The sequence below is a fragment of the Pipistrellus kuhlii genome, unplaced genomic scaffold (assembly GCF_014108245.1).
Source record: "Pipistrellus kuhlii isolate mPipKuh1 unplaced genomic scaffold, mPipKuh1.p scaffold_m20_p_4, whole genome shotgun sequence".
NCBI classification, from domain to species: Eukaryota; Metazoa; Chordata; class Mammalia; order Chiroptera; family Vespertilionidae; genus Pipistrellus; species Pipistrellus kuhlii.
In genome coordinates, this window is record NW_023425540.1 from 70,927,569 (window position 1) to 70,950,714 (window position 23,146).

The following is a 23,146-nucleotide window of genomic DNA, read 5'->3' on the forward strand; positions in this document are numbered from 1 at the left end:
ATCCCCATAATCATCTGCCTTTTTGTCCCTTTATCTTCTTTTACTTTGTTTCTTCGATTTCAACTTCTGTGGGTCAGAAACACTAGGGTTACTGAAGATGGGGAGAGATAGCATTGCCTGATATAACTTAAGTGAGCCACTCAAGAGACAGGAAGCCATGGTGAAAAAATAGGATCCTTGAAAGGCAGCCATTAAGCCCACCTTCAGATGCATAGGGAAAAGGGCAGATTTGATTAGGGATGAAAAATTAGCAAGATAATGCTGAGACTCTAGTCTGTTATGCTGCTGGAAGACAATTATCAGTTGTTATAGCTTTTGGGGCCTTGGAAGCATTTTTATTTTGCAACAGACCTTACAAAATATGTAGCTGTCCCTGGTCCCAGGAAAAGGTACAGAGCCAGCCCTCCACTCCATGGTGGTCTTTGGGGGAAACCACCTTTTCTTAGGCATTTTCCTCCTTTACATAATGAGACATCTGAGTTTTCCCAATGGATTCAGCATTCCCAGTTTCATCCTCTCCGTCCCCTTCTCAATCCTTTCCTATGTCTTAAATAAGGGATGACTGGGTGGGGTGAGTGAGGAAGCATAAAGGTGCTTACAAACAGATGATTTATTGAATTTCAGACCTCAGCCCCTTCTACCACAGGCCACATGTTAGCCATCGGCATGGTCCCAGCCATCTCTCCCGCCAAGAAAACTGGCCAGGTCCCCGGAAACCTTCCAGTGGTCTCTAAGTATGGGGCACCTGGCTCCTGAAGGGGAAGGGGCTGTGACTGATGGAACAGATGCTGCTGTCTGATTAGCTGACAGTATGAGCCTCCCTTTTGGAAGGCACTGCTCACCTAATCCTACACTGGAGGGCCAAGGGTGTGTGGGATTTTACACTGGGCCCCTAAGGAGGCAGGAAGGGCTAATGAGAAATCGGTCAGCAATGAGCGTTGCTGCACAGTCACCCAGAAATCGCTCAAGTGGGAAGAGCAGGAGCTCCCCCTGGGGCAAGAGCATTAACCCCACTCAGAAGTTGTTATCTATGCTCCAGACATCCCCGCTGAGTGCATTGGCGGCCCCCTGCAGCGTCCAGGTGAGCAGGGCCAGTTGGCGACGAAATTGGCTTTCCTGGAAGCCCAGGCCAGGCGCCACCCCGGAGGTGGCAGCCCCTAGGGAACTGCTGGCGCGGAGCAGCCGCACGTGGTTGAGCAGGGCGTCCAGCGTGTGATCTCCTTGGCCCAGGAAGATGTGTCGGAATGGGGAGTCAGCCGGCGACACGTATTGGGACAGGAAGTAGTATTCCACCTGAACAGAGAGGGGAGCCAGGTCAAGGTTGGGGCTTGCCCCTCTCTCCCCACCCCAGCAAGCTAAAACCTGAACAACAATTCCAAACCAAGATTGGGACCTAGTTCTGGCTTAATAAACACTAGTGAGCAATTTAAGTCCCACCTCCCTTTGGCTACCCAATCAGGAATGGCTACTCTGCGATGTCACCAATAGCTGAGTAGTATGTTGTCCAGTTTTGGGTTGAATTCCTTTCTTTTTACCCCTTGAACCTCCAAGTCTGCATCTAGGTCTCCCCATTCACTTCCCTGCCCAGAGCCCCAGAGAACAGTATCATCCTACTGTTTCTCACTTTCTCATACCCCAGTCATATCGCCTCACCTCTGCCAATGTCCATAACCCAGAGTCAAAGGTCAAGGGGGACAGCCCAGTCCTAATGAAGAACCTGACTGCCCTCACCACCCTCTGACTCAGATACTGTTTATCTTTTCTGAGGTGGCCTTGCTCTTACCCCACCTCTCTGCCAGCCCCTCTGGTTCCTTCTGCTCCCACCTGTGAGCTGGCCCAAGGTTTGACCTCTACCTTCTACTCGTCTCGTTACCTACAATCCAGTGTTGTTTTTACAATCCTGGCTGCATATTCAAATCATTAGGGGAAGATATTTAGATTACCATTACCTGGTTGCCACCCCGTCAAAATCAGAATCTCACACCCATATCTTTCAAAGGCCTCATTTGTTCAAAGAACTCATCCATGCCCTTAAACTTGTGGGGACAGTGGCAATCCTGCCCATTAGCCTTCTGGGCCTCCTCACTGGGGTAGCGGCACCTGGACACAGCCTCACACACATGTGGACACCAACACCTTCCAAAACCTGACCCTTGCACCCACATTCCTTGGTGAGCACCATGGTCTTCCCCAGGTGCCAGACTCTCAGCCTTGGAGATGAGTGGGAGTGGGGTGAGCACAGACTTCGGAGTCAAACTGCTTGGTTTCTAATTTCAGCTCTACCACTAACAGGTCTGGATACATCACTTAGCCCATCTGAGCATCAGTTTCTATGTGCCATATCAGCAACCTCACAGGATTTGGGGTGTAGTCCTGAGAAAGTAAAGCTGTAGTATTTGGTAGCCCTCAATAAATGGCAGCTGCTATGATGATTCTGCTCCTCTTTCGTCAACACTCAGACTCTCCATTTTACTTCCAAATGTAACATCAGTCCAGTCCCATCACCATAGGTGGCATATGCTGCCCTCTGCCACCCTCACCCAGAGCTCAGTCATCATTAATAGCATTCTCTCTTTCAGGCCATTAACATTCTGGCCAAATCCTTCCAAAAATTCCACTTTGCTCACATCACCTTCCTGCCCAAACACCTTCCTAGTTTCCTTGATGCCCAGACCCTAAAAATTCAAAGTTCTTATTTTGGTATTCAGGATTCCCCATAGTTGGTTCTTATCTCACTGCTTGGTGCTCCTCCCCACTCAGATTCTCCATGGAGCCTCTAATCACACTCTGCTGGCCCACACACTGCTCACAGGGAGAGCCCGGCCCCATCTCACTGCCTCAGCCTATCCTGGGGCTCTCCACCCTGGAAACTCTTTTTTGCACCAGCTCAAGTTCTGTCTGTTATTCAAGACCCATGTCACAGTCTAAAGCCTGGGGTCAGCAAGCCGTTTATGCAAAAAGCAAGATAGTAAACATTTTAGGCTTCTCAGACCATTCTGTTTCTGCAGCTACTCAACTTCGCTGCTATAGCACAAAAGCAGCTGTAGACAATATGAAAACCAATGACCATGGCTGCATTGCAATAAAACTTCATTTATAAAAACAGAGGGCAGGCCAAATTTGGCTGGTTGGCTGTAGTTTACCAATCCCTGGTCTAGAGCCACGAAGTTCTCTGGGCTTGGCCTAGCCGTGTATTGCAGGTTCTGAAGTTCTGAGTCTTTTCCTCTCCAGCCTGAGTCTGAATCCTGTGATCCCTTACATGGGGATGCTTTTAGCTCTTGGGAGGAATCTTTGAGAATGGGATAAGGTAGGGGTGTTGAACTCAATCAGAGAAGGGGCCAAAATCTAAAATCCAGCCTAAATCGCGGGCCGAATGGTTTACTGAACAGTCATAAACTGTCATTGTGATGGAAACGCAGCGGAGTGCAGTGATGACAGCGCGGTGCGGGCCACATTGCAAGGCCTGGCGGGACGGATTTGGCCCGCGGGCCTTGTGTTTGACACATGTGGGATAAGGGGTGTGTGTGTGTGTGTGTGTGTGTGTATCTTTCTGTGTTCCTGGAGCCTGGCACATCAGGGGTTAAAGCAAGATCTGAGAATGAACCGTGCCCAATTTCTTGTCTCACTTAGAGTCACAAGTCTTTGTGGAAGGCACATAGGGAAGGGGAGAAGGAGAAATGAGGAAGGGGGAAAGGAAGAAGAGGATACTGAGGAGAAAGGAGGATGAGAGAGACCAGGAAAAGGAGCAAGTATGAAAGAGCATGAGGGATGAATTTGTGAACAAAGAAGAAATGAGTGATGCCGAAGGAAATGAGCAGGAACCCAAGCAGGAAAATGAATGCGGAGAGAAAACACATGCTCTCCCAAAACTGTTCTGTGAACACTCCGGGTTCCCTGCTCATCCACACTCAGCGTGGCTAGGGCTGCTTGTGATTCTGCCCTATGGACTTCCCCCACTCTCACAGCCTCTGCACATCCATTTCCTGAGACAAAAGGTTGCCAGGTTGAAGTCTTGGGTGAAGAAATGGAAGGGAGAGGAGGGGTTAGAAATGGGGATGGAGTGTGGTTTGCAAAGCATTAAAGCTAAGGAGGAGGGATGGAAGAGGGAATAAAATCTAGTATAACTTTCACATGTCACTTCCTCCAAGCAGCCTTTCCGAGTTTCACGCATCTCATTGCCATTGCAGAAGGAAGAGAGCCCTTCATGCTCTGAATTTCTTAAGCTTTTTGTACCTCCAGGGCCATAACCCTTTGCCTCTTGTTCTGTGGACCATTGTGGACATGCTTTTTCTCTCCAGGGGCTGGTGAAACAGTGTGTGTGTGGGGGGGGGAGCCCTGTGGGTGGTGGGGGTAAGGGGGTGGTGGAGTGTCCCAGTCCTGCCATGTTGGCCAGGCGATTGTAGACTGGCGCTCGCGCTCTCTCTCTCTCTCTCTCTCTCTCTCTCTCTCTCTCTTTTAAATATGTTTTATTAATATTTTACAGAGAGGAAGTGAGAGAGATAGCTAGAAACGTCAATGAGAGAGAAACATTGACCAACTGCCTCCTGCACACCCCCTACTGGAGATGTGCCCGCAACCAATGTACATGCCCCTGATTGGAATCGAACCCGGGACCTTTCAGTCCCCAGATCAATGCTCTACCACTGAGCCAAACCAGCTTCGGCCCTCTCTTCATTTCAATATTAATCGGGGCCTGCCTCGGAGGTCACTCCAGCCTGTCTGTTAGGAATGTGCGTCCAGGACTTGAGGAGTTCCCAGGACAGGGAGTGGAGGGAGGTAGAGAGAGGGCAAGGAGTAGCCAGGGGAGGAGCTAAGCAGAGGGAGGAGGGGGCACAGGGCGAGGGAGCAGGCCCTCACCCGCATGATGCGCACGTTGTACGTGCGTGTCAGCCTTTCGTCGCTCTCATCTGAGCTGTAGATCTCTTTCCGCAGCTTCTCCGCCGCCCGGATGTAGTCCCCTCGTGCCGAGTACAACCACTGGAGGGTCAGCCCGCGGGCCTAAGGGCGGAGGTGCGGGCTGGGGCCGGTAGCAGGGGCCAGGACCCAGCCTAGGGTGGAGGTCAAGGGTCTGGGGGACAGGCCGGGCCTGGCAGGGTGGGAGGTACAATAGGGGACAGAATGCTGGGGCGTAAGAAGGGAGAGGGAAGAGCTGTGTGGTTGCGGGGGGGGGGGGGGTGGGGGTGGGGGAGGCAAATCCTGGGGGCTTGGGAGGGGCTTAGGTGCCTGGGGCAGGAGTAAAGGGCCAAGGCGGAGGGTGGGGAAGAAGCGGCCAGACTCCCTGGGCTGGTCAGCACTTTCAGGGGATCTAGGGCCCTCCAGCCCCAGAAGCCGGGAGAGGGATTGGCATCGTGGACCTTGAGGTCCCCGGAGAACTCGTTGAGGCTGCCGATGTGCCTGAGGACCACGTCCCCGTAGCGGCCGAAGTCCAGGGGCAGCAGGTGGTCGTGGCTGAGCCGGATGAGGAGCAGCCCCGCAAACTGGGCCACGGCCTGGGCCACGGCGGGCAGGCGGCCCCCCAGCACCTTGTGCAGGTTCTCGTACGTGTCGTCCTTCGTGTGCAGGAATGGGTACGGCGGGCCGTCCTGCGGGACAGGGGCTGCTGGCGCAGGCGCTCGGCACACACAGGCCAGAGGCTGCTGCCGTGGGGCGGGCGGGGAGTCTCACCTCCACGAAGGAGAACTCGACTGCAGGGACCCCCGCAAAGGCAGTGAAGGAGTAGGCGCTGCTGTCCATGGGCAGTGGCTGGATTCTGCGGTTGGGGGGGCAGGTTAAAAAGCTCTGTGGGTTCATGCTCCTCCCACACCAACCCCAGCTTTCCTCCCTCCCACCTCGCCCTGACTTACACCTCATCCCAGCTGTGATTGCTGAACGCCACCTGCTCATAAAGGGTCTGCCCGCTGTGGTTAGGAGACTCCACCTGGGGGCAGGGTGGGGGCAAGGTCAGGCTCCAATCCCTTCCCCGCTCCCCAAACGTCCCTCCATCCCTGCTCCCAGCTAGACTCTTGCCTGCTTCAGGATGTTCTCGATGAGGCTAATCAGAAGGGGGCTGGTCTTGCCGTGGAACTTGTCATCCCCTGCGGAGAAGCAGGCCAAGCTCAGGACTTGGTCCCAAGGGCCGGGGTGCCCCTGAGGGGGTCCAGGCGGCGGCATTGCCCCTGCTCACCCAGCACGGCATTGTCCAGGCTCACGTAGACCACGGCCTTGAGGTGCAGCAGGCTAAGGTAGCCCTGTGGGGGAGGGGGATGGAGTACGAAGCCTCTCCCTACTTCTCCCCACTGCCTGGCTGCCTGCCCACGACCCCAATTACCTCCAGCCACTCTGTGGAGCCCACACTCCCAAAGTCACCTCCATCCCAGCTGATGAAGAGAAGACTCCTTCGAGGCTGGAAGCCTGGGGAGAGAGGATGAGCTCAACTGGAGACCAAGCAGACCACACTCTCCCCCCCCCCCCCCTGTTTTGTCTGCCTCTGTCCTGGTCCCCTGGGGTCCTTTTTTCCCTTTCATCCGGTCCCTACCCCAGCCCTGGGCTTGCTCTGACTCAACTCCAACAGCGATGGAGAGGGTTTACATACGGGATCTCCCGTTTAATCTGCACTCAGACGCTGGACTGCTACTGCTTTCGTGTTTAGATGAGGAAATGGAGATGCAGTCACTTGCCCAGGGCCACACAGGACATGAGTGGGTTGGGAGCCAGGTCTGAGCGGCCACCCTCCAGCCTGTGCTGCTGATTGCCCCTCTGCCCGGTCCTGGCTCAGGTCACAGCCCTGGCTGCCCGGCCCAGGCCCAGGCCCTGGCCTTACCATTGCTCACCATGGAGGCAAAGGTCCGCACCAGCTCCAGCAGAATGGCGGTCCCCACAGCAGACCTGGCCGCCCCAGGGCCCCATGCATCCCTCTGGGCCCCAATAACAACGTAGTGATCTGTGGGGGGAGATGTGTGGAGTCCCCCGCTTACACTGGCAGCACCCAGAGGCTCCTCCCTGCACCTTGGGATGACAGGTGCTCACAGGGCCTCACCATTTCCCAGGCCCCCAGCTCCTCGATCTCAGCCTCTCAGATTTCTGCAACCCCTGCTGTCATTGCAGCGAGTGCCCCTCCTCCGCTGGCCCTGCCTGCTCCTTTAGTGAGGCTCCTGGTCATTCCTGACTCCTTACCTCCCAGGGAAGCCGTGTCCAGCTGTTCACCAGGTTTTCCCTTTAAATCTCCTGTCCCTTCTCCGCCCACGACAGCATCCTCCTCTGAGCTTCGCCACAGGCCTCCCTGTGTCACTCCCTCAGTTCTTATAGGGGCCAAACTTTTCTTCCCAAGTTGCTCTGGTGACCCCAGTCTTCAGCTCAAGAACCCCCCTTGACCCCCCACTGCTATCCATGTCTAGTTATGCTTCAAAGGGTCATCGAACTGATCAGACCTCCTTTCATGCTATAACATCACCCACCTGATGCCTGTTCATCTCCAATGTGAGACAATTCACTGCTACACAAAATGGCCCATTCGGTCTACGGGCACGTTGGACTGTGAAGTCTCACTTCTGCCCTCCACGGCCCCAGGTCAGCTGCAACCTGCCAGACTGCCCCCCTGTTAACCCTTGCTGCACGCTCACTTCAGCCAAGGCCGCCTCCCTCCTCTGGACACCACTCTGGCCCACTCTCCAGGGCCTCCTGCTCCAGCCCCACGTCTGGTAAGGATTTATACGCAGCTTCCCTCCCGAAGGCTGGGCAAGCAGGCACACCTGGCTCTGATCGGCCCTCGATGCAGCCAAAGATGTTGCTGATGGCGGTGGAAGCCCTGCGGTTGTTGACCCCGAGGTGCAGGCCTGGCCCAGGGCCCAGGCGGTAAGGGGAGCCGGAGAGCTGCCCCTGCCATTCTTGTGGGGCCACAGGACCTGCAAGCTTCCTGCAGAGGGGTGGGGCAGAGAGGCTCAGGCTGTAAAAGAGCCTAAATCCTAGTCCTCTCCCTTCCATCTTCTGGCTCCTGCTCTCTGCCCCTGCACCCTGACTGGAGGGCAGGCCAGCCAGGGCTGCCTTGGCCCGTTGTGCAGGCTGTGTTCTGTGGAGGTGGCTGTGACGTCCAGCAGGAGCTCCTCTCACTGAACGGTGGGCCCTGGCACGAGGCAGCTCCCTCCGGAAGAGCCGTCTTTTTCTAGTTCACCCACTCGTGGCAGCCCACCTCTCCCTGCCTACTCTCCTGGTTCTCACCCCTGGTTCCCACCGGCCCCTCACCTCATCAGGAGGGAGGCGACGTCCGCGCTGATGGGCTGGGCCGGGATGCTGGGAAGGCCCGAGGACTGGACTGGAGGGAACTGGGTTTGATTGAAGGAAGGGAAGCCAGGCGTGTAGGGGTCCCCAGTCCCCAGGTGCACCTGTGGGGGGAGGGGTGCCCACTCTGAAACGGGGAGCTAGGCTCCCAAAAGGTGTGCCAGCTTCATCCAGGGCACGAAGGGGCGGCCCTGGGGTCTAGGAAAGCACGGATAATGGCCCCCCAATACTTACATGTCCGTACACGGCCCGGTTGCCGGACAGGCCGGGCTTGTGTGGGCCCTGGGGAAAGTCGGCCGGGTCGGGATATATGAGCACTCCTCCCGCCCCAAAGTCCTGGGCACTGGCCACCTGGGCAGGGGGGAGGGAGGGCTAAGGACTGTCTCACGGAGAAAACAGATTTATAAGGGCAGGAGAAGCAAGTAAAAGTGAAATGGCACAGCCTTTGACCTGCAATTGTAGACCCACAGAGAGGGAGCGTCTGCGGGCACCACCTGGCCCTCATCTCTGTGCCCTGCCACCTTGGCAGCCGCAGACCCCACAGTACCCCATTCTCCCATCCCCGAACCTCCCGAGCCCCATCCCCAACCTCCTGATTTTGTTCCTCGCCAGCATTTTCTTACAATCCACTTGGTTCTTTCTTTTCTCCCTCTAACAGCCTCCCAGACGCTTCCCATGGGCCGCTGTCCGATCCTGGGGTCCCCCAGCCTATACCTTCCCGCCGCGCTCCAGTCCACCACCACCCGCCCCCATCCGGGGACCCTCACCTTCTGGGCAAAACTGATCGCCCCCAAGCGCACCAGCAGGAGGCGCCCGGCCGGCTCCACGCCCCGGGCCCGCAGGCGCTGCAGGTCCTCCGGCCGCCCGTAGTGGGCGTACAGCAGCTGCCCCTGGGGACGCGGGGCGGTCAGCGCGCTCACCCCACCCTCCGCCCCCGGGAGAGAGGGCGAGGCCGAGGCGCTCACCGTGGCGTTGCCGGTGGCGCTGTAGGGACAGTAGACGTCCGGGTCCTCCAGCGGCAGCTGTTCCCCGAGCCTCCCGGCTGCATCGACCCAGTGCAGGGTGTTGGGGTGAGCCCTGGGGAGTGGGGGCGGTGAGCGTCCCCCATCCCACACGCCCCCCACCGCCGCGCCCCTCACCCTCCGCGCTCACCGGTCTGGGTACTGCAGCCCCACGTAGTGCGTGTCTGTCCACACGTGGTCCAGCTTCTGGCGCGAGAGCGCAGCGTGGATGTCCCGGGCCAGGGCGGCCATCCCAGCGGAGCCGGCGACCCTGTCCCTAAGGCTGGTGTGTCTGAGCGGGGAGAGGTGGGATTGGGGCGCTGGAGGGGAGAAGGGCCCGGACTTTGGGGCGCCTGGAAGCGAGGAGGCGAGGCGAGAGGTGGCCCTGGTTCCAGGCCTTGAAGGGCTCCTAAGGCTGACCCAGAGGCTGCCACCACCCCCATCTCGTCACCACCAGGATGTGACCCAGCGTCTCCAGGGCCTCCTTATGCTTAAGATATTAGCTGCCAAGAGCTGGGGGTTCTGTCCTCCATCCCTTAGGTTTTCCCTGTCCAGGCCAAACTCCAACCGACCGCCCCTTCACTCACAGGTGCTGTGCCCCTGGCATGAAAGCACTTTGCTTCCCAAGGGCTGACTGGGCAGAGACAGGACCTTCGTCTCCCCCACCCCCTACCCGGGCCTCATGGAGACACTGAACACCAAAGTTCCCAGTAGAATTGTGGAATCATTTGTCTCATAGGAGCCTCACCCTGTCTTCTTCCATAGTCACCACTTATCTACAAGCCTATTGTCACCTGAACTCTCCCTGTCCTCTGTCTCACCTCTGCCACCCCCATCTGCATGGTCTCCCTGTCAGTGGAGAAGGTTTACATACGGGATCTCCCATTTAATCTGCACTCAGACGCTGGACTGCTATTACTTTCATGTTTAGATGAGGAAATGGAGATGTAGTCACTTGCCCAGGGCCACACAGGACATGAGTGGTTAGCACTCCAGACTGTCCAATTTCTCCAAGCCTATCTTCAGCTCCTGATTTCCCTTCCCTTCCCTTCCCTTCCCTTCCCTTCCCTTCCCTTCCCTTCCCTTCCCTTCCCTTCCCTTCCCTTCCCTTCCCTTCCCTTCCCTTCCCTTCCTTTCCCTTCCCCATCCAACCTAAAGTCACTTCAGTGCTTGCTACCCTCTTGCCTCCCTGCCCTTTGATGCCATGGGCAGCCTGACACCCACCCCAAGACCTGTGAAACCATCCATCTGCTCAGCCTATACCTTGACTGCCAATCAAGAAGATAAAAAAAAAACACCTGCATGTTGTTGATGCCACAGATTTTTAAAAATATATTTGTATTGATTTCAGAGAGGAAGGGAGTGGGAGAGAGAGATAGAAACATCAATCATGAGAGAGAATCATTGGCTGCCTCCTGCAAACACCACACTTAGAGATTGAGCCCACAGCCCTGGCATGTGCCCTTGACCGGAGCCAAATCTGAGCCCTTCCAGTCTGCAGGCCGACACTATCCACTGAGCCCAACTGGCCAGGGTGAAGCCACAGATTTAAGGTCTTTCATAAGGCAGATTCCGTGACATCAGAGTGATCAAGTTTAGTGTTGCTCTCATGAAGAAAAGGAAATATATTAATACAAATTACTACATAAACATGATAACAACAATTAAATGATCATCTCAGTGTATTCTGAAAAAATACTTTAAAAAATTCCATCACTGTTTCTCCTTTCTGATCATAAAAAAAATAATAAAAATTTAAAAAAATCTCAGCAAGCTAAGAGTAGAAGGAAACTTTCTTGATTTTCTTTTGAAAAGCTTCCCAGAGTCTGCAGCAAAGTTCACATTCAATGACAAAGTATTATAAAGACATTCCTGCCCTGGCTGGATAGCTCAGTTGGTTGGAGTGTTGTCCTGATACACTAAAAGGCAGTGTTTCCCAACCTTCTATCATGATGAGAATCACCTGGTGGAGTTGTTAAAACACAGATTCCCGGATCCCAACTAAGAAGTGCTAAACTAGAATTTTTGGGAACATATAGGTAAAATTGTATACTTAACTAGTGCTCTAAGACAGATTTTATATACAGAGCACTAAGTTAGGTATGCAATTTTACCTATATGTTCCCAAAAATTCTAGTTTAGCACTTCTTAGTTGGGATCCGGGAATCTGTGTTTTAACAACTCCACCAGGTGATTCTCATCATGAGAGAAGGTTGGGAAACACTGCACTAAGGTGTGGCTTCAATCCCTGGTCAGGGTACATATAAGAATCAACCAACGAGCCGAAACTGGTTTGGCTCAGTGGTAGAGCGTCCATCTGCGGACTGAAAGGTCCCAGGTTCGATTCCGGTTAAGGGCATGTGCATTGGTTGCGGGCACATCCCCGGTGGGCGGTGTGCAAGAGGCAGCTGGTCGATGTTTCTCTCTCATCGACGTTTCTAGCTCTCTATCTCTCTCCCTTCCTCTCTGTAAAAAACAATAAAATATAAAATAAAATAAAGAATCAACCAACGAATGTATAAATAAGTGAACAAGTAGATATTTCTCTCTCTCAAATCAATTTTTAAATCTTTTTTTAAATATAAACACACACACATTCCTATGAAAGTCAGGAAATAGGTAAGGCTATCTACTGTCACCGATACCTCATGTCCTCTCCAATGCAGTAAGAAATGAAAGAGAAATAAAAAGTATCAATATTGGAAAAGATGCTATACATCTTTCACTGTGTACAGCTTATACCGTATGATTTTGTACTTAGAACCCAGGAGAACCCATTGAGACGGTCCCTGACCTAACAGAGGGCTCTTGGCGCCCTGACCCGTGGACGCTCCGCAGACAAAAAGCACCCCGGCTGCGGGTGCCATGCTGCAGGCCTGCCCGGTGCCTGGCGGTTTCTCTCAGTGTGGATGGGGGAAGGGCTGCTCCCACAAATGCATTTCCTTCCCTGTTTTTCTGATTCGCTAAAACACCCTTCCTCAGATCTGCCAGAGCTCCTCGGTGTGGCATTCATAACTTTTTGTGGGGGTCTGCCCCCACCCACTCCTATCTGGACCCTCTGTTCTTGTTGAGACAGTCAGCTCCAGCATCTCCCCAGTGTGCCACCCTGAGCCCTCCCTCTGCAGGTGCATCTCGGGAACTGCCCGCCCTCCCTCAGCTCCAGCGCCTGCCATCCTTCCCTGGACCACTGGACAGGGAGGCCAGAGGGGCAGGTGGAGGGACTCAGAAGGGAGACTTGACGCCAGGGTCCTGGGGGAGGGGAGGAGAGGAGATGGAGAGGGTGAGGGGTTTGAGGGCCGGGATGGTCCTTACCTGATGGCCTTCTCCAGGCTCCCCTCCCCCAGGTGCCGGAGGAACATGGCCCGGAGGTCACTCCAGTACAAGGTGCGCTGGTGGGAGTTCGGGCCCAGCTCATAGTTCACGTCCTCGCTGACCACCAGTACGCCGTTCCCGCACGCCTGGCAGGACCCTCGGAAGGCCACGTAGCCCAGAAGGAAGGCTGGCAAGTGGCAAGATGCAGATTCTCCTGTGCTCCCTCTGGACCCCAGAAGCTCCCCCAGCCCAGCCCCTCACCATGAGGGCAGAGGCTCTCACCCCCGGTGAAGATCAGCAGGGCCGTCAGGACCAGGTAGGGAGCAGCCCTTCGTCCTGCCGCTGCCCAGAGTTCCAGGTGTGGCTGCCCGGCTTGCGAGCCCAGGGGCTCAGGGCCCCTCAGCTCCATGGGACAGAAGCGGCCCGGTGGCGTGGCTGCCTCCTCCTCCTCTTCCTCTTCCTCCTCCGGGCACCCCTGCTGGGGGCCTCCCACATGCTTGTAGGTGGTCTGAGAGGGTCGTGGGGACAGCCTTTTCTGTGGGGGTCAGGTGGGCACGAGATTGGGGGAAAGAAGTGTGGGAGGCAGGGAGGGACCCGGCAAAAGTAGAGTCAGGGACTTTGGGTGCCATGTGAGCACAAGGCAAGGGAGAGGTTCCTGAGAGGCGGGCTGGAGGGGAGAGATTGAAGTGGGAAGGGGAGGGGCCAGCCTTGGGTTTGAGAGGGGGCTAGGGCCTAGACAGGAGGCCTACGGTGTCCCCCGACCCCACTCAGTCTTACCGCTCCCTGGAGTAGACCCCAAAGCCGCTCCATGCTTGTGCCCCCTCCTGAGTCCTGCAGGCTGATCCCACCCCCAATGGTAAACCGTTTGTGGGAGCCCTGTGTGGGCCCCTTATCAGCCCTAGCAGGTGGCCTGAGCGCTGGCATTGCTTGGCCCCCTCCCCCCAAGGAGGGGGCACAGCCCTGGCCTCAATCCCATCTTCCAGACATGCCCCCGCCCCCCCCAGCCCGGCTAGAGGAGGAGGGGTCGCACCCTCCCCCGCCAAATCCTCCCACAGTCCCTGTCTGGTCCTCTTCCTACAAAACAATCAATTTGTGACCTTGGGCAGACTTTGGCCTCCCAGTTCCCGTCAGGGTGGGGGAGGGGTACTGGTGGCTGGGGAGGGAGGAAAGATGGATGCCCCCTTCCTGCTTCCGCTCCTCCCAGTGTCCTGGGGACCCCTTCCTAGGTCTCCACCTTGGGAATCTCTGCCCCTCCTTACCTGGCTTGCAGGCCCAAAGCCCAGGCCCTGTGCCATGTTAGTTGCCCTCCCTGGATGCCTGGCCCAGTGGGGTCCTAAGCTGAAGGTGCCACAGTGGTGTGTGTGTGTGTGTGTGTGTGTGTGTGTTTTAATATATTTTATTGATTTTTTACAGAGAGGAAGAGAGAGGGATAGAGAGTTAGAAACATTGATGAGAGAGAATCATCCATCAGCTGCCTCTTGCACACCCCCTCCTGGGGATGTGCCCACAACCAAGGTACATGCCCTTGACTAGAATTGAACCTGGGACCCTTCAGTCCACAGGCTGATGCTCTGTCCACTGAGCCAAACCGGTTTCGGCTGTGTGGGTGTCTTGTCTCATGGGAATCAGGCTCCTAATGGTGCCCAGGAGGGCGGGCATGAATGGTAGCCCATAGTCAGGCAAGACCAGGGAGTGCTCCAGGATGGGAGTGCAGCCCACAGGCATCGTGGAAAGAGTCCTGGCCGGAGTGGGGGTAAGGGGGCAATGGGAGAATAAGGACACACAGTAATCAATAATAAATAAATAAATAAATAAATAAATAAATAAATAAATAAATAAATGTTATATAAAAAAAGGAAAATTAAAAGAAAGAGTCCTGGCCAAAGTGTGGGCAGAGCTAGGTGACCTTTACTAATTCATGGTGCTGTTTGGGCACGTCTGCCTGTCTGGTGACGAAAGGGCTTGGGCCGCACAGACTTTCACCTCCTTTGGGTCTGGGGACCCCAGGAATTCATCAGGGCGCACCCCGCTGAGCTTTACCCACCGTTTCAGGCAGGGGGCGCAGGTCCCTAAGCCTCGCAGAGGCCCCGGGGCAAGCTGCTCAGGAACAGTGGGGCTCAGGGGCCTCGGGTGGGGGCCACCCTTGGGAAACCTCAATGCCTACCCGGGGTGGCAGAGAAGTTCGGAGCTGCCAGGGCGCAGCGGGGCCCCGCCCTCCGCCCCACGCCCGTCGCCGCTGAGTCCGGGGCGGGAGGACCCTAGCGCAGCCCCTCCTGAGCGCCGGGCCCTGCCCACTCCCCCCGCCACCCCCTCCGCCCTCCCAGGCCCACCTGTGGCCCGGCCCTGGCCCCTCCCGCCCGCAGATCTCCTCTCCAGCGCCCCTTCCTTCCCCGCTCGGCTCCGGAGGCTTCCTGCGGCTCTGCGGGGTGCTCGCTGCGTGACCCTCCCGGGCCGTGGATTCTCTCGACCCCGAGGCGTCGGTGGCTCCCGCGGCTCCGCCCGCAGACCTCGCCCCGGTGTCCGCCGCGGGATCGGGAACCCAGGTAGGTGTGGCCCCCTTCCACCCTCGCCAACCCTGGACCCCCGCGTCCGCTCGGCCCGCCAAGGAGGCCAACGTCTATTTTTCTTAAAACATTTTTACTCCTTTCAACCTAGAAACATCCCAAGGTTTGAGGACGAGAGGGGCGGGGCCGGCAGGGGCGATGGGGCGGGGCGGGGCGGGGCGGGGGCGGGGTGTCGGGGGGGTCCTCTCTGCGCCGCAGGAGGCCTGCTGCGGGGGGCGGGGGGAGAGGAGCCTCAGGGGCACTTCCGCTCCACGCACTGCTTCCCGCCTTCCTCGTACTCCTGCTTGGAGATCCACATCTGCTGGAAAGTGCCCTGGGCGCGGGGACAACATGGGAGGTCAGCGAGGCCCTGAAGGAATGGGGCGGGGGGAGAGGCTTCCCCACATTCCGCCAGTGCAGGCCCAGCCCCTCCAAACCCTCTTCCTGGCCCCCCACCTCCTCCATCTCACCTCCCTCCGGCAAAGACCTCCCTAACCCCCACCGCGCCAGCATCCCGCAAACCCCTTCATATTCTGGGGGTGAACACCCTCCTATTTGTTCAGTCATAATGTTGATTCATTCATTCAACAAGTATGCATTTCACACCCTTCCGCCCTGGGCCAGGCGCTGTCTTTGAGCCCAGTGGTGGAACTTACAGCCCAGGCCCACCAACCAGCACCCAGCACACACACACACACACACACACACACACACACACACACATACACACCACACATACATATATATGCACACGCCACCTCCACCAGGCACCCTATCCCTCCACTGCACCGCCTGGTGCCCCACCCCTATGGAAGCTTGCCCCTGAGGCCCTCCTGCACTGGGCATTTCAGACTGTCTCTTCTCTTTGATGGTTGCTCTGTCTCTGTCTGAAAGTTAATGCCTGTGTCCATGGCTCTGTCCCCCTTTTCTCTCCTTGGCTCACAGAGCAAGGCTTCCTGGACCAGCTCATCCACTCCCTTGACTTCTCATGAGCTAAAACCCATGCCTCCCCCAATATTCCGTTTTCCTGGCGGATTTCCATGCTGAGTAACGAGCCAAATACTCAGCTGTCTTTTGGGTACATTTTCTTGAGTGTCAGGACTTCAAACTCAACATGTCCACCGCTGAGTTTGTTATCTTCCCCCAGGTCTGGCCCAAACTCGTTTCTAAGGTCTTTCTTGCTTCCTGGCACCGTCCAATAGAACAGTCACTAGCCACGTGTGGTCACTGAGCATTTGAAATGTGGCTAGTCTGAATGGAAAGGTGTTCTATGTAACATACACACCAGATATTGAAGGCAGAGCCCAGAAAAAAGAATGTAAAATATCTCAATCATTTTTATATTGATCATGCATTGAAGTTATATCTGGATATATTGGGTTAAATAAGATATATAGTCTTTAAACTTAATTTCACCTTACTCTTTGGACTCTTAAACATGGCTGTTAGAGATTTTTAAGTTGCATATGTGACTCACAATACAGTCCTTTTGGGCCTCATCCTAGACCCTCTTCCCTCTTGCTTCTTGCATCTAAATAGTGTCCACGTTCTGTCAGTGGGACCTCTGATAAGCTCCCAAATGCACCCCCTAATATCTGCTCCTTTTTTAAACCCCCATCATAGTAGAGCCCACTGAGCCCACGTGAGCTTCCTAAATTATAATTTGACTATCTACTGTGTCCGCTCGCTGCCTCTGCTCAGGGTCCAAGCACCCTCTCTCCCTCTTTGCCTCATGGGCTCTTCCTCAATCTTCCCATCTCAGTCTGAATGCTCCTTCCAGGCCCTTCATGATCCCCAACTGGATCAGGTCCTGCCTTAAAGGAACACCCTCACACTTCGGGAGGAGCTCCTGTTTTGTGGTCTTGGCCTCTAGACTGTCCCTGCTCATGGAGGCAGGGACTGCGCCAAGCTGTCTGCACACTTCCAGGAAGCCCCCATGTCTGTGTGTGGCTCACAGGCTCAGCCCTGAGCTAACTTCAGACTGTCTGCCTTCTGCCTTTCTGACCCTCGTCTCTGTCTCTCTGGGGGCTCCCCCTCCAGGGGATGTCCCCTCTGCGTGGCTGACACTCTCCAGGCGCCGTCTGCACTCCAGCTCCCTGCCCAGTATCTTGCTTCTGCCCCCGCAGCAGGCCCAAGCGGAACTGGTCACCTGCTGCCCCAGACCAACCTGCGTGCCTCCTTCTCAAACGGCCCCTTGTTCTTCGCCCCATCCCCGCTACAACCTGTGACTCCAGGCCAATATAGCCTCCTTCCAAGCTTCCCTGGTGTCCAGCTCACACTGGATCCTTAAAGACGTAGTCTTCTCAAACATGCCTGCGACTGTCACCTCGCCTTACCCCAAACCTTCAGTGTCTCCTCTCTGCTGACCACAGCGGGTGCCTCACGTGGACACACAAGGCCACAGCAATCTCATCCCAACCCACCACTCCAGCGTCACGACCCTCTACTCCCTGGTTCGTGTCCCGTGGAACATTAACCCTCTGGGAGCACGACTGCCCTTTCTCAAAAATAAATGCTTGTTGAATGAATGAGGAAGCAGGCAAGGCCCTCCCTTCCCCACAGTCAGAGCCAGGCCAGACCCCTTCCCACTTACGAGTGAGGCCAGGATGGAGCCTCCAATCCAGGGGCTGAATTTGCGCTCCATGGTGCTGTTGCTGGCGATGAGTTTCAGCCGCATGCTCTGGGGGAGAACAAGGGCTTGGGGAAGCAGTTGCCTGGGTTCTGGGGAAGGACAGGGCGGGGCGGGGGGAGACTGGGAAGCCACAGGGGAAGGCTCTGCTCTGGTGGCCAGGACACGAGAGGTTTGGGAAGGAGGAAGGACTTGGTCCTGCAGAGCTAAACCAGGACTCGCCGGGGGTGGGCTCCTACCGGTGGGGTCTTCTGGGAAAGCTCTCGATTGAGCCTGTCAGTGAAGCCCTGAAGCAGTGTGTTCCCCCCGGTGACAATGACACTGCCATACAGGCCCTGAGAGCAGTGAGGAGGAGTCAGCAGACGGGGAGCAGCCCTTCCCTGTCTCCCCACTTCTCCTGGGCCCTCTGCCCCGCTGAAGGCTGGGGCCTCACCGGGCGGATGTCGATGTCACACATGCCGATGCTGGTGGTCACCACGTGGCCCACACCTAACATGGTGTTCCCCGAGAGGCCCTGTGGAGAAAGGGGACTGGGGCTTTGGGCCTTCTGCCCCTTCTCCCCAGACTCCCCCACATCTCAGCATCTGGGGACCCCAGCCGGCCCCACAACAGTGCCTTCCAGCCAGCCCAACCTTGACATTGGAGGGATCAAACAGGCCCTCGGGGATGCGGAGCCGCTCAGCACCGTAGTCTGTGTTGTAGCCGTTGGGCATCTCGTAATGCACAGTGGGCATCTGTGCAGCCACCCTGCCCAGAAAGGAGCAAGACTTTGTTTTCGATAATCGCAAAGGACCATAGGACTCCCCCACACACACACACCTCCCGAGCTCCAGGCCTGCCCTCTTCCCCACCCCCAGCTGAGGGCCCCACTCACTGCTCATCGTACGGAGAGTCTGAGACCTGCAGCACAGAGGCCTGGAAGTCCTGGATCACCTCCTGAGAACCAGGGAGGCAGTGAGGGTTGGCCACCCTCCTCACACCCCCACAAGCCCCTCCCGCCTGCAGGGCCTCTGTCCCTTGCTGTCTACTCAGGACAGGGGACTAGCGGCCAGGGAAGGGTGTTTCGGGGACCATCTCCCGTGTCTCACATTGCACATGTAGTTATGCCAGGACTTGGAAACCTGAGGTAGCTTCTCCTTCTTCTTCCAGTTGGGTGGGGCGCCCTCCCGTACGGGCTCCTGTGGGGGTACAGCCTATGAGCATCCTCCCTCATCCCATATTTGCCCAGCCCACCCCGACCACACCTACGTTCCCAGCACTCATTGGCTCCGTAGCTAGCAGGCACTGGGCTCTCTGCTCGATGGCCCACACACGTGTTTCCATCCCTGTTAGAGGAGGTATAGTGGGGAGAGCCTGTTCCCACAAATTCCACCCATGCGATTGGTACAGCTGATCCGAAAGACCTGGGTCAGAGGAAGCTGAGGGATAGGGAACACAGTGGGAGACCAGAACCTTAAGGAAACAGCCTTCACTGAGCCGTGTTCCATGGGGTGGTCCTGGCAGGCCCTCGCATGTAGTATCTCATTTGGCACAGCAGCCTTAGGTCCTGTTCCACGTTTCAGGGGAAGAAAACGGGGTTCGGGGAACTTCAGTCTCATGCTCTAGGTCACACAGCTTTTACACGGTAGAAGCAGACATTGAAACTGACCCTGGAACTCACCACACTGGCCCTTCACATCATGCTATCCGCTGGCTGTGTGACATAGACCACCCCCCTCAGCCTGTCTGAATCTCTGAAGCCTTGATTGTAAATGGAGAAATCGGACCCAGGGTCCTCTGAGGGCCCTGCTGCTCCCGCTCTTATATCTAATGAGATGATGGGTCGGCAGACAGAGGCGAGGGCCCAGGACGCCTCAGGGGCCCCACCTTGGCAGCAATCATGTAAGGTGGGATGATGTCAATGGCCATTTCTTGAAAGAGCTCCCGGCACTGCATGGAGATGAAGTCTCCTGCCAGGGGTGACTTGACGATGCCTGGAAAGGGAGAGGTGTCAGAGCCTGGTCTCCCCAGGCACCCCCAACCACTGCCGAGACCCCACCTTGCTGCAGGACGTAGCCATCGTGCACGGGAATGGCCGTGGTGTGGGTGGCCCCACTGTCCAGCACCAGGCCGGTGGAGCGTCCGTTTGCAAAGCTGGCAGAGGACAGGTAGGTCAAAGAGGTAGCGAGTGGCAGCAAAGGAGGGGGCAGGGACCCCGGTCTGACCTCTGCTATGCTGAGCCCATTCCCAGTCTGCAAATTTCTCCTAGTTTGTGACCCATCTGCTGTAGGAAGGCTCCTGAGACCTCCGTCACTTTTCCCCCTCTCTGAATCACAGCACATTCCTTTATTCCTTCCTTCTGAGCGCCCAGCCTCTTTTTAGTTGTGGTTTTATGTCCTGTGGGCTCTTTGAAATCAGGGGCCATATTGCCCCAGTGCAGGGGTCCTCAAACTTTTTAAAGTGGGGGCCAGATCACGGTCCCTCAGAGAGCTGGAGGGCCGGACTATATGAACTACTAATTCCTACTGTAACATCTCGGCTGCGCTCACTGCCCAAAAAACCTGGCGGGCCGGATCAGACTCCTCTGCGGGCCGCATGTGGCCCGCGGGCCGTAGTTTGAAGACGCCTGCCCCAGTGCGTAGCACAGGGTTCAATGCAAGGCAGATCCTTAAAAGGTAATTGCGGATCAGCTGTTTGGGAAGGAAACACCTGAATTGTATATACGCCTTCTGCTCTCCAGCCCCAGCCCCTACTTGGCCCAACTTTCTCTCTGCCCAGCCCGTCCCAAGAAATGGGAAGTGGCTGCTGACCTGACCACCGCAAGGCATTAGTCCACAGGGGCTTTCTGTACTAATGGGGTTCGTGAGGGTGTCTGCCCTTCTAAGACCTATCTCCACAGAATCAAGCCTAACCCCTAGCTCAGCAGCTGCACACCCTCTCTGGCCCTCCACCCACGCAGAGCAGCTCAGCCCAGAGGATACGCGGTGAGCACAGCTGTCTTGCATAAGAAGAAGGCAGGAATGTTGTACTGCTCAAACATCAGCTCAGTCAGCTTCTCCCGCTTGGCCCGTGTGTTCCACTGGGGAGAGAGTGCAGGAGGGGAGAACTCAGGAATGGACAGGCACAAACCCATGCACGTACATACACAAAGTTTTGACTGGCACAGAGGCTGTCCCTTTAATCCACATTGAGCTTTAGAATGTGAGAACTATAAAGAAGTTTAAAGATCACAATCCAAACTCAGCTGAAGGAGACAAAACTCAGAGAGAGAGAGTGATTTGACAAAGGTCACATGGTAGTGCTGGGACTCAAGTCATAGTTTCTTGACTCCTGGCCCAATGTTCTTTATTGTACAATATACACACTTCAGGCTCCTCCCAGCCCCCAATACATCTCTCTTCTTCCCCATTCTAATCATTTCAGAGGGGAGATATTTCTGGGTAAAAGTGGTGGATTGAATACAAACATCTAATTTTATTAGATCTGAGCAAAACTATAATCAAGGGGCAATTTAAAATGACATAAACCCACAAACACCAACAAACACATAAAAAGATACTCAATGCTGATGGCCATTAGGGAAATGCAGATCAAAAGCAAAATAAGATACCACTTCACACTCACTAGGGTGGTAACAATCATTTGGGGGGGGGGGGGGAACTACAACAGAAAACATGGAAAGGATGTGGAGAAACTGAAACCATTGTAAGTTGCTGGTGGAAAGGTAAAATGGCTCAGCCACTGTGGGAAACAATTGGCAGTTCTTCAAAAAATTAAACATTAAATTATTGTACCATATGATCCAACAGTTCCACTCCTAGTTATACCCCAAAGAATTGAAAACAGGTACTCACACAAATCTTGTACACAACTATTCATAGCAGCACTATCAGCAATAGCCAAAATGGAAACAACACACATGTTCATCAGTGGATGAATAGAAAAACAAATTATGGTGTATCCATACAATGAAATATCACTCAGCCATAATAAAAATCAAAGTATATATACTACAACATAATATATACTACAAAGTAAACATCAAATATCAAAAATCAAAGTATATATACTACAAAGTATATATACTACAACAAGTAGTATATATACTACAACATGGATGAATCTCAAAAACATGCTATGTGAAAAAAAATACAGACATAAAATATCACATATTGTATGATTCCATTCTGTAAAAAAAATCAAAATAGATGTATCCATAGACACAGAAATCAGATTGATGGTTGCCAAGGGTTGAGGAGATGGCTTTATGAAAATGGATTTTCTCTTGGGGTGATGAAAATGTTTTGGAACTAGATAGAAATTATGGTTGTACAACGTTGTGAATGTATTAAATTGTTAACGTTAAAAAGGTTCATGTTAGCTGAGAGAGAGAGAGAAAGATCAGTGTGAAACACACATCACTTGGTTGCCTCTGGAAGGGTCCCAACTAGGGCAGGGGATTAAACCTGCAATTGAGGTTTATGTCCTTGATCAGAATCCAACGCTCTATCCACTGAGCCAAAACGACTAGGGCCCTATCAGCATTTCAGTCTGAAGTCCGACACTATCCACTGAGCCAAACCTGCTAGGGCTTAGTCCACCATCTTAATCATAAGCAGACCAATAAGGATTTACATAAATCTAAAAAAAACCCAAAAACCTGTAAAATGAGGTAGAGCCCTGCTGGCCTGGTTCAGTGGTTGAAGTCTACCCATGAATCAGGAGGTCACGGTTCAATTCCCCATCAGGACACATGCCTGGGTTGTGGGTCCCAGTCCCCAGTGTAGGGCATGCAGAAGGCAGCTGATTAATGATTCTCTCTCACCATTGATGTTTCTATTTTTCTCCCTTCCTTTTTGAAATAAATAAAAAATATATTTCTTTTAAATTAAAAATAAAATAAATTGAAATAGAAAACTCCAAAAAAGGGCAGGAGGGATGGGGAAGTAGCTTAGGAGAACCAAAATTATGCAGGGACAGGAAAACTTTCAAAAGCAAAATTTATAATATCCTTTGTGAGATAACAGATGATATTGTACCCATGACATAGGAATAGGATGCTCTAAAAAGTAGCATTTGTGTAGCAAAAAAAAGAACTCCTGAAAATTAAAAATACAGGAGCAGATATAAAAAAATCAATAAAAGGGTTAAAAAATAAAGCAGAGACTGGCCTGTGTGGCCGAGTGGTTGAGAGTCAACCTATGAACCAGGAGAACATGGTTCAAATCCCTGTCGGGTACCCAGATTACAGTAGGGGGTGTTCAGGAAGCAGCCAATCAATGATTCTTACAGTTGATGTTTTTATCCCTTTCTCCCACTATGGAAGCAATAAAAAAATTAAAAATCTGCCCCCACTTTATATATCCATGTACTTACTAAAAAATAATAAAGTTGAGGGAGTATCTTGGAAATTAGAGGGAAAAATGAAA

General features: G+C 54.3%; 2 protein-coding genes across 3 annotated transcripts in view; both read right to left on the reverse strand.

Moving 5' to 3' along the window:
* Positions 1 to 600: 600 nt before the first annotated feature.
* On the reverse strand, positions 601 to 13,647 carry TFR2 (transferrin receptor 2). Of its 2 annotated transcripts, none has more exons than XM_036410654.2 (18): positions 13,344 to 13,647; positions 12,849 to 13,074; positions 12,567 to 12,753; positions 9,406 to 9,546; positions 9,219 to 9,330; positions 9,021 to 9,143; positions 8,488 to 8,604; positions 8,218 to 8,357; positions 7,728 to 7,891; positions 6,800 to 6,919; positions 6,308 to 6,390; positions 6,164 to 6,227; positions 6,007 to 6,074; positions 5,844 to 5,917; positions 5,665 to 5,749; positions 5,355 to 5,582; positions 4,858 to 4,998; positions 601 to 1,293 (listed from the first exon to the last, which is right to left on the reverse strand). In XM_036410654.2, exons 1-18 carry the CDS (start codon positions 13,488 to 13,490, stop codon positions 1,015 to 1,017), a joined length of 2,499 nt encoding a protein of 832 aa, XP_036266547.1. In that variant the 5' UTR covers positions 13,491 to 13,647; the 3' UTR covers positions 601 to 1,014. The 2 variants fall into 2 exon arrangements, with proteins under 2 accessions (XP_036266547.1, XP_036266546.1); XM_036410653.2 differs by having other exon boundaries at positions 12,849 to 13,101; positions 13,344 to 13,646.
* Positions 13,648 to 15,355: 1,708 nt separating this feature from the next.
* ACTL6B (actin like 6B) overlaps positions 15,356 to 23,146 on the reverse strand; it is a 12,216-nt gene continuing 4,425 nt past the window's right edge. The window contains exons 5-14 of the mRNA XM_036411275.2: positions 20,699 to 20,796; positions 19,777 to 19,871; positions 19,605 to 19,711; positions 18,827 to 18,916; positions 18,613 to 18,674; positions 18,371 to 18,485; positions 18,172 to 18,252; positions 17,978 to 18,073; positions 17,703 to 17,789; positions 15,356 to 15,443 (exon numbers count right to left, since the gene is read on the reverse strand). Of these exons, the coding sequence (XP_036267168.1) occupies positions 15,363 to 15,443; positions 17,703 to 17,789; positions 17,978 to 18,073; positions 18,172 to 18,252; positions 18,371 to 18,485; positions 18,613 to 18,674; positions 18,827 to 18,916; positions 19,605 to 19,711; positions 19,777 to 19,871; positions 20,699 to 20,796 (912 nt within the window). The 3' untranslated portion in view covers positions 15,356 to 15,362. The remainder of the gene's footprint in view (positions 15,444 to 17,702; positions 17,790 to 17,977; positions 18,074 to 18,171; positions 18,253 to 18,370; positions 18,486 to 18,612; positions 18,675 to 18,826; positions 18,917 to 19,604; positions 19,712 to 19,776; positions 19,872 to 20,698; positions 20,797 to 23,146) is intronic.

Bases quoted from the DNA above. Each gene is read 5' to 3' on its own strand.
- TFR2 (XM_036410653.2), bottom strand. From the start codon at position 13,490: ATGCCAGCGCTCAGGCCACCTGCTAGGGCTGATAAGGGGCCCACACAG. The intron at 9,547-12,566 runs GTAAGGACCATC...CTCCCCGCTCAG, and splicing joins AGCCTGGAGAAGGCCATCAG to ACACACCAGCCTTAGGGACA. The intron at 9,144-9,218 runs GTGAGCGCCTCG...CCGCGTCCCCAG, and splicing joins GCGCCACCGGCAACGCCACG to GGGCAGCTGCTGTACGCCCA.